At 52.7% G+C, this 9,755-nt stretch overlaps 2 protein-coding genes across 2 annotated transcripts in view; one reads left to right on the top strand and one right to left on the bottom strand.

Annotated features, from left to right (window-relative positions):
* ITPKC (inositol-trisphosphate 3-kinase C) overlaps nucleotides 1–3,492 on the top strand; it is a gene marked incomplete at its 5' end in the record, with an annotated part of 21,095 nt that extends 17,603 nt beyond the window's left edge. The window contains one exon of the mRNA XM_005868832.2: nucleotides 2,010–3,492. Coding sequence (XP_005868894.1) covers nucleotides 2,010–2,213 — 204 coding nt within the window. The remainder of the gene's footprint in view (nucleotides 1–2,009) is intronic.
* A 2,049-nt stretch (nucleotides 3,493–5,541) lies between these two features.
* On the bottom strand, nucleotides 5,542–9,386 carry LOC102263925 (chromosome unknown open reading frame, human C19orf54). Its single transcript, XM_005868831.1, has 6 exons — nucleotides 9,301–9,386; nucleotides 8,598–8,666; nucleotides 7,959–8,083; nucleotides 7,286–7,415; nucleotides 7,126–7,196; nucleotides 5,542–6,327 (listed from the first exon to the last, which is right to left on the bottom strand). Exons 1-6 carry the CDS (start codon nucleotides 9,384–9,386, stop codon nucleotides 6,005–6,007), a joined length of 804 nt encoding a protein of 267 aa, XP_005868893.1. The 3' UTR covers nucleotides 5,542–6,004.
* Nucleotides 9,387–9,755: the final 369 nt, after the last annotated feature.

The following is a 9,755-nucleotide window of genomic DNA, read 5'->3' as shown; positions in this document are numbered from 1 at the left end:
TCCGTCCCCCCCCCCCCCCTTCCCCTCTCCCTCCCTTCCAAAGCCTGTCTCTTTGGAAGCGTTCATCTCTTTGGGGTTGTCTCAGAAAGTCTGGGAAGTGGTGACATCCTCTCCTCCCTTCTGTCCAAGCTCTTCCCTCCCCACGCCCAAGCCCTCTCACCTTCTCCTGGCTATCACTAACTTCTGGGAGAGCCCTGATCTTGGAATCAGGCTGGCCTCGGTTTGGACCCCAGTTCTGCAGGTCTGTCTATTGACCTGCAGGATGGGATAACAGAGTGCCTGCCTCCTACGCAACATGAAGGTTAAGTGGATTAATACAGGGAAAGTGCAGCCCATAGTAAACCTTCAGTATGTGCCAGCTGTTACTGTCACGTCTCTTATCAAACAATACCCTCATTGTCATTGTCACTGCCTTTGGGCTTTACACACAAGTCGAAAAGAGGAGGCCTGGGGAGCCCATCTCATCTGTCCTGGTGTTTGGTTTTACCCACTTGGTGACTTAACTTTTTAAAAAAATATATTTTTATTGATTTCGGAGAGGAAGGGAGAGGGAGAGAGATAAACATCAATGATGAGAATCATTGATCAGCTGCCTGCACCCCCCCCCCCCTACTGGGTATCTAGCATGCAACCCGGGCATGTGCCCTTGACCAGAATCAAACCCTACACCCTTCAGTCCCCAGGCCAATGCTCTATCCACTGAGCCAAACCAGCTAGGGCGTGACTTTACATTTTAAAAGATGAGTTGCCAACATTTAAAACATGGGCCTTCCCACCAAAATCAGGGTTTCCAGTTTCCCTTGGCACACTGGGAGATGTGGCAACACTGGGCCGCTCGCCACATGCCAACAGCCGTCCAGAGCAGGGCAGCATCTGCTTCTCCTCACAGGTGCCCACTCACCTGCCCCATCATCTAGGTTCCCTGGGGAGAGTGCAGTTTGCAATCGGTTAGGAAAAGGGTAGGGTGTGCAAATGTGGAGTTAGATGAAGGCAAGAAAACTGCTATTTCTCATTAGAAAAACAAAACCAGCATCTCTGAAGGCTGCATCCCAACCTCACAGGCACTTGATAAGTGTGTAGATCAGTGGTCGGCAAACTCATTAGTCAACAGAGCCAAATATCAACAGTACAATGATTGAAATTTCTTTTGAGAGCCAAATTTTTTAAACTTAAACTATATAGGTAGGTACATTGTTATTAACTTAATTAGGGTACTCCTAAGCTGGCCTTTGCTAAAAACGTCCTCAGTCTGATTGAGGTACGTTCGCTGAGGTCGACCCTTTCCAACTCTCCCATCCACACTCGTCTTGTATACTTGTTTCGTCTATCTCCTTTCCGAGAACCGACTTATGCGCATGGGCCACGAAGTTTCAATCGCACTGTATGTGTGCACCCGCACGTGGTATTTTGTGGAAGAGCCACATTCAAGGGGCCAAAGAGCCGTGTGTGGTTCACGAGCCGCGGTTTGCCGACCACTGGTGTAGATCATAGAATGCTGCCAGTGATCCCAGGAGCTAGGGCTGTGACCACCACCCCCATTCTATAGATGAGGAAACTGTGGCCTGGAGAAAGGAAGCCACTTGCCTGGGGTTATCAGCAGCAGTTAGAAAGTGGAAAGCATGATCTACTTTCTTAGTCCCCACTGGGCTCTCCTGATCCATTCAGGATCCTGCAGGCATTTGAGTTTATGCCTCAGCTTGAAAAACGATACCAGTTAACATCTGTTGTGCATTTGCTATACTGGCAAGTGTTCTAAGTGCTTTATATGATTAATTCATACATGTAATATGCACAGCAACCTTACAGGTAAATAGTACTATTATTCTATTATTCCCACTTTGTATATCAGGAGGTAGAGGCAGAGAGGTTAAGCCACCTACCCAAGGCATAACAGCCTATAAGTAGCAGAGTCAGGATTTGAACTCAGCCACCCTGCTCAGATGCCCCTTGGGGAGGAGACCCTGGCCAATGCTTGCTTTGCCCCTAACCTCCTGTCTGCCTCCCTGCAGGTGGTGGGCAGCTCCCTTCTCTTTGTGCATGACCACACTGGCCTGGCCAAGGTTTGGATGATCGACTTTGGCAAGACAGTGGCTCTGCCTGACCATCAGACACTCAACCACCGGCTGCCCTGGGCTGAGGGTAATCGTGAGGACGGCTACCTCTGGGGCCTGGACAACATGATTCGCCTTCTTCAGGGGCTGGCCCAGAGCTGACCCGCTTGCCTTCTGCGAGGATTCTTTATTGGATGGTACTCAGCTGGCTGGAGGAGCCCTGAGGTGTGCAGGGGCCTGAGTTCAGCCACGGAGGCACTGACCTCTGGGACAGGAGAGGTTGTGGCACACCACTCAAGCCCAGTGTGGAAGATCTGAAGGCCCTTGGAGACCAAGTAGCACCCAGTCTTTTCATGATCCAGGGGTTGTAAGGACTGGAGAGGGGACAGGACGTGGCTGGGTCCCACTATGGGTCAGAACCAGACTGGGTCCTCTGGCCAGCCAGGAAGGTTCCAGAGGGGCTGCTGGAGGCCACAACTAAACCATACATCCTGAAAGAACACCATTCAGATGCTGTAGGCTACAGGCCTGACACATGCCTATCACGACAGGAATGACTGTGATCACTACTCCTTGTCAGCCCCCTCCGGCTATGCGCTGGCTCTGATGCCAGGGACCAATCAGCTTCATCTGTGGTGCCCCAGAACCAGACCTTATTTGTGAGCAAATGCAGGAGCTGCTGTCTGCCTGGGAGCATTATGGCCCCATCTCTTCTTCTGGGGGCCCTTCAGGTGCTGACAGAAGCTCTGAGAAGGGTGTGATACCATGGGACCGGCCTGAGAGCTGACGCTGCTGAGCAGAGCCCAGTTCACCCTGTCCTGCCCTCCCATGGCCCCATGGGATCCTCCCTGCTACTGGGAGAGCTCTGCTGACCCCCTGCAGACCAAAACCACGGCCACATCCTGTGCCAGCCTGTGACCAGCACAACCTCATTCCTCTGGCACCATCTCAGCTTTGGGACTTCCTCCCCTTACCCTGTGAGGTCTCCTTCCTCCCAGCTGACGGAGGTGGCAGGGGCAGGGAAGCTGGCTCAGAACCAGAACTACCTTCCTTTGGTGGCCTGCACCCCGCGGCCCTTGCGTGAGAAGTGCCCTGCTTGAGTCAGAGGCTCAGGGTGGGTGGGGCTGCTGGCTGTGACCCCAGGCTCCCAACCTGGTCCAAACCAAAGCCCCTCTTTCTTCCCCTCCTCCTGTACTTGTAACTGGCTTCCTGGCCCACAGGGCTGGGCTGGGGAGGACAGGCAGCTCCCTCTTTCTGAGTCAAAACTCTAATGTAGTCTTCCAGGGCTCAGGAGGCATGTTCCTTTTCTATGGACCTTTATACTTATTTATACAAAAGAGACAGGTAGTTGTTAGACGGGGCAGTGCTGGGGAACTGGAGGCAACATCGCTTCACTGCCTTCCCCCGACGACCCCCTAATAAAGAGGACATTCAAAGCCAACTTTGTGGGATTCTTTTTTTTTTTTTTAATCTGGCGAGTGTGGGCTCAAAGCTCAGGACAGTGATTGGTTTGGGGTAGATGCAGGCTTGGAGGTTCCTGAGCTGCTCCTCTTGTGCCTCACTCTGCTGGATAAGGCAGGATAACTGTGGTGACCAAGACAGTGCCGAGCCCTCCCAGGACAGTTTACCAGACAGTGCCAGTCCCTGCTGTGAGGGCTGCGAAGGGGAAGTGCAGGTGGAGGGATTAGGGCTGGGATGGAGGATTCCCCACTTCTGGTTTGAAACACTACACTACAGAAACAAAAAGCACTATACTTATACTATATAGTCTCTCTAAAGTCCCTTTGTACTGAAGACAGCAGTGATCAACACAGATCTGTTCCTCCCCTTTCGGAGGGGAGGCAACAGGTATTCATGAAACTAATCTCTAAAAATATGTATCTACTTACCTATTTATATCTGCGTAAGTACTAACTGCCTGATTTGAATCCTGACCCTGTCATTTGCCAAGCTATGTGACCTTAAGCCAGTGACTGCACTCCTCCGAGCCTTAGTCTCTCCATCTGTAAAATGGGGAGGACCTAGTACCTTCCTTATAGGACTGGAGGATTTAATGAGTTAACACAGGTAAAGGGGTTGGCACATTTAACTGCTCTTAGAAACATTTCTTCTTTGTTTTTGAAGGAGAACAGAGGTGGGGAGGGGCTTAGCCCTGACTGAGGGAACCTTCCTTGAGGAAGTGATAATGAGCCAAGATGGTGTAGGGGTTCAGACCAAGTCACCCCAAGATGTGCCTCTGTGGTATGTGGGTTGTGAGCTAGGGCAACCAAGACACCACAAGCTCAATGAAACCTCTGCCCCACCCACCCTTAACTACCTAGAAGAATTTGAATTCAAGGTCTTGCCCATAAAGACTGAGATAACCTTTTCTGACCTATCTATAGGGCAGGGTAAACTTCTAATTGCTGAACATCTGCTCTTATCATCCTGCAATGACCTTCCTCCCTCTGAAGCCCCATGATTATCCTTAGCTCAGAATGACAGACAGATATATATATATATAATTTTCCCTGTCTTGTGTTAAGGTAAAAACATCCAAACCTGTAAAGAATTTGTGTGAGTTTATTTGAGCCAACCTGTAGACAATTGCTGGGAAGCAGAATTTCAACGGATTGGGATAATGCTCCAGGGAATAGTGGTTTTTCATCTATTTTTATGCATTGCAGTCAAAGGAGGGGACGTAGGTGGGTTACATGAAATCTATTGGTGATAGATTAGAGAGGCGGGAGAAAGCAAAGCAGGGAAACCTCTGCGATTGGATAAAAAGTAAAATGATAGACACCTACTTAGGTGGGTGCAGGATAGTTAACAGTCAACATGATAACAATAACAATGAAGAAATGTATGGTCTCCTGTCCTGGCACCCAGGGCATTTGATTGTGGCCTGAGGGGTCCAGAAAAAAGGGAAGTTACAAGTTACCCTGACATTTCAAGGGTATGTTATCATAGATGCAAAAAGACAGATAGGCTGTTAAAGTAAAAGTTGACCTTGTCAGTGAAGATACCTGCCTAGGACATAGCTACCCACCATAATTGCTCTTAGTTAAAGTTTAATTTCAGGCCATCCTTGTGGTTACTTTAGGTCTCTGAGTTTGCAAGACTGCCATGCAGGCCTTCCTAGAGTTTGTCAGGTTAGCATGTGGCCCCTTTTGTTCACACTTGGTATATCTCATGTATGTGGGATTGCCATGTGTATGTATTAAATTTGGTTACTTTCTGTTAACCTGTCTCATGTAACCTCATTAGAAGAGATGAAGGAACCTTGAGGGGAAAGTATCTTCCTCTCCCACACTGGAAAGTTGAGTTCCGGTAGAGGGCTGCAGTGGGGTTGCACCAGGGACCTGAGAGGTCAGTGTGGCTGGTGGCAGGAAGTGTGAGGAAGAACAGCCTGGGATAAGGAGAGGTGAGCTGGGGCTGGGAGTTCAATTCCTATTCTGTGAGGAACAAGAAGCTGCTAGAAGTTTCTCTGGAGGAGAACTAGTTTGCTTTTGGGGGGCTCCCTCAGCCCTGACCCCACGTGAAGATTCTGGGTGGCAGCAGGGAGCCCAGTGAAGCTCTTGCAGCTGTCCAGAGAGATGTTGATGGTTCAAAAGAGGGTGACCACCAATGTGAGACGAATGGATGCAACATTCAGGTGGGGTGGACAGGACACAGGGTCTGAGCTGTTGTCAGTCTCTCCCCTGGAAGAGGGAACTTGTCTGCCCTGCTTCTGGCTCGAACCCCAGCCCACACAGTAGGTGCTCAATACTGAGGGGATGGGCTTGGGGATGGAGGAGCTGGGAGGATGCCCAGGCTTAAGAATGGAATGGGCGGGGGGGGACCTGCAAAAAGGACCTCTGGCTGAAGGTCCTCAAGAGATCCTGCCCAAACCCTGGGGTGGTTACACAAAGGGAAAAGCTGGGGTCTAGGCCCTATCACCCCCAGTTTAGGGCAGCAGGCTAGGGGCTGGAGTCCTATGGTCTGAGGAGCAGGGCCTGGCCACAGAGGCCAGCTCGTACCCCACCAGCAGGAACCACATACACCCGGCCATCAGCGGCCCGAGAGGGTGAGAAGTCCGTCAGCTGTAGGTTGCTATCCTGGACTTGGTCATAGTCCCACAGCTGGTAGTGCCAACTCTTGCCCTGCTTGGAAAGAAGGTAGACTGCTCCCAGCGAGCCTTCCTCTGGCAGGGATGGTAGTTGGTGGGGCACGCTGGGCACTGGGTGAAACAGGCCTGGCAGCTCAGGGTCTTCAGCATAGCCGGGGCTTGGCACACCCTGAACACCCAATAGGACCCCTGCAAGGAGAGGGGGAGGCTGTCAGGGGGTGGCTGAACCTTGATGAGCTGGGGCTCACTGTGTTTTCCTCCACAGCCTTCCAGGGAAGGTGCTGCCTAGTCCCCAACACTATAGAGAAGTCAGTGGGGGCCATCGGGCACACAGCTGGGCTGGGACTTGGAGCCAGTGTGTCTGGCTCCAGAGCTTCAGGCATTTTAAGTCCTGCCTCCTACAGCCTGTCAGCACTAGGAGGTGGAGAGGAGACATTAAACAGAGCAAACATCGTCACCCAGTCGTCTCCAGCTGTCCAGGTGGGAGACACTGGGAGTGGAGCTCTCAGGCCAGAGCCAGGAGGGGGCTGAGCAGAGACTTGATCCAGGCCACCTGATGGACACAAATCCATCCTTTTTTCCAGGCAGGTGGAATGAAGACAATGCTAGTCACAGCTAATGCCTACTGAGATGTGCAACGTGCCAGGCACCACCGTTCTAAGGGTTTCCCACGCTCTGCCAACAAGGCAGCCCTATGAGGTGGGTACTACTGTTACTTCAATTTCTAGATTGGCACATGGAAGCCCAGAGTCAAAGCTGGAAGTGGCAGGACTGGGCCTGGGGTCCAGAATGTTTGATCCAAAAGTCTGCACACTGAGCTTGTTTTTAGAAACCCCAGTTGGCAGACACCGAGGTACCTGCTGCCTGCCAGGTCCTGTCTTGAAGAGAACTGGGGAGGTGCCAGTGCCAGGGTGAGAATGTGAGGGGGGTGATGGGGGAGCTGGGGAGATCCAGGGTGAGCACAGGGACACAGGAGAGGGGACCCACCTGTGCTCACTGCCCAGTGGGCCTTGTAGCCCTTCCTCCGACATGGTTCATGGTTGAAGTCTTCATCGTAGCTGATGCTGGGGTTAAGGCCAAAGCTGTGATGTGGCCCCAGGGCCCACACTTCTCCACCCCGCCCTGTTCCCTTCCTGTCCTGGGATACGGGATGAGCAAGGGATGTCCAGAGACAAGGTGCTGCAGCACACGGCCTCTGTTGGGACCACCCAGGCCCCCACGGAGCAGCTCAACTTGGCAGCCCAGTGCCTCCTCAGCCAGCCTGCCCATGTTGGCCACTGCAGGGACAGAGCACACACAGAACAAAGGATCACTGTGTGCTTCTCACCATGTCAAGGGTTCCCTGGGGATCGATGCCTCTAATCCTTACTGTGACCATGAAAAGCATAGAGAGGGTAAGGGTCCAGGGCCACATAGTTGGAAGTGGCAGAGTTGGGATGGGAACCCAGACAGCCTTGCTCCAGAGCAGGGGTCCTCAAACTTTTTAAACAGGGGGCCAGTTCACTGTCTCTCAGACCGTTGGAGGGCCGGACTATAGTATTAAAAAAAACTATGAACAAATTCCTATGCATACTGCACATATCTTATTTTGAAGTAAAAAAACAAAACGGGAACAAATACAATATTTGTATTTGCATGTGGCCCTCGGGCCGTAGTTTGAGGACCCCTGCTCCAGAGTCTACCTTGTAACACTGGGTGGGGGGAAGGGCCTGAAGAATGGAAGAAGGTCCTCCCACACACCTGGCAGTGTCTCACCCAGCCTCTCCAGTCCGTTCCTGGTGACGAAGGCCAGACTTGTGACCCTTCTGCACCCAACTCACCAGAGAACATCTCTCCCTGGGCCGTGTAGCCTCTCTCCACGGCCATCTGCACGAGTCTCTCCAAGGGAATGCCTCTGGGAGGTACCAAGACAGTGCCTGCCATCCACAGGGCCACCAGCCCACACCTAGAAGAGACAGCCCCAGCCCCTGAATCCCTAAGTCGGGTCTTTACTGGCCCCCCTCTGCCCTGGAAGCTGGAGTGTGGGGAACAGGATGGCCGCCTGGGGGAGTTCCCCTCCCCTCTCCAAGGCCAGGTAGGGAGACCTGATACTCTTTCATGGCAGAGAGGCTGAGCAAGTACTGAAGATGAGGGGAAGGGAGGGTGGGGGGAGATGTCACCTGGGTTTCCAGGATGAGTAGTTGCCAAAGTAGAGTTAGAAATAATGGACCAGATTCATTTATTCACTCACCTGTTCACTGGTTCCAACTCTGTTTACTGTGCATGTGCCCAGGACCCTGCCCTGGAAAGCTCCCCATCTCCTTCCCCTCCCCTCATCCTCCCCAACCTCCCCGGGCTGCCGAGATGAAATGAACCCACTCTTCCCACCCTCCCGGGTCAATCCTCGTTAAGCGCAGCAAAGGCAGAGGCTTGGGACACACGGCTGGCAAGGGGTTGAGGTTCCAGATCAAGGTACATACTGAGGGCCTTCTTGGATGAGGGAGGGCAGGTCTGCACAGAAGAGGATCCACTGCAAGTCACTTCTGAAACTGAATCAGAGCAAGTGCAGGTCACCCAGGAGCCAGCTCCTAGAGTCCCCTGAGGTCTGGCTGCAGGAAGTGAAGGGGAGGAACACAGGCCCAGCAGTCCGAGGCCCGAGCATGGCTCCTGGCTACTCCTGGCTCGGTCACTGACAGGGCACTTTCCCTGCCCAGCCTGTTTCTTCATCTGCTCAGTGGGAATGACCCTCCCAACCACTGCTCCTGTTCCTTCTCTTAGTTACTGAAGGGCAAAGAGCAGATGTGCACACGGTTTGCAACTAGGAGCCAGTGATTTATTAGAGAAAATTTCTCGAGGAGTGTCTCTATACCCAAACTCGGTGACTTCCCTCCTCAAACCCGTTTCTCAGGCTGTTAAATAAGGTAAGAATTCCTTAAATCAGTTAGCCTGGACGAAAACCAGGTAGCACGCTCCAGGCCTAGAGATCACCTCGATAACCAGCCCTTGCAGGTCTACCAGCCCCACCCTCCGGGAGGTCAGAGTGGGTGATGCCAATCAATTCTTCCCCCTCCACAGGAGGGCGGGAGATGCATGTGCTTAATTGCTATTTAAGGCCAGTGAAAGGGCCGGCTGGGTGGTGGGAGTGCCCTCCTGATGGTGGGTGACACGCAGCGCAGTGGTTACAGCCTGGCGCCCCCAGCCAGCGTGCCAACTGGCTCTTCCTCTGCTGAGACTGTGGCTGACTTGGCTGACTTCACTGCTATGAGCATCGGTTGCTCCATCTGGAAAATGGGATAATAGTTCCTACCTCCTGGACTTGCTGGGAGGATTAAATAAGTATTTAAAACACCATGCTGGACATTTGCTAGGCACGTAATGACGGGTGTTTTCATCTGCATTAAACTTGTCTCACTATGGTTGGGGCATTTAGGGCAGATTGTCAACTTGCCTAGAACGCTGGAACCTTAATGAATCTGGACCCGTCACTTCTCCCTCTTCCCTCAGCCGGGCCGCCGTTAAGTGAGGTCCCCGCCGCCCAGCCCTCCCCTCCCGCTCAGGTCCCGGTGTCCCGCCTCCTCCCGCCGAGCTCCCTCTCACCACCTCCCCCGGCGCGAAGCCCTCCGGCTCCCAGGACCACG

This window comes from Myotis brandtii, unplaced genomic scaffold (assembly GCF_000412655.1).
Source record: "Myotis brandtii unplaced genomic scaffold, ASM41265v1 scaffold277, whole genome shotgun sequence".
NCBI lineage: Eukaryota > Metazoa > Chordata > Mammalia > Chiroptera > Vespertilionidae > Myotis > Myotis brandtii.
This window is presented reverse-complemented; position numbering and strand designations above follow the sequence as displayed.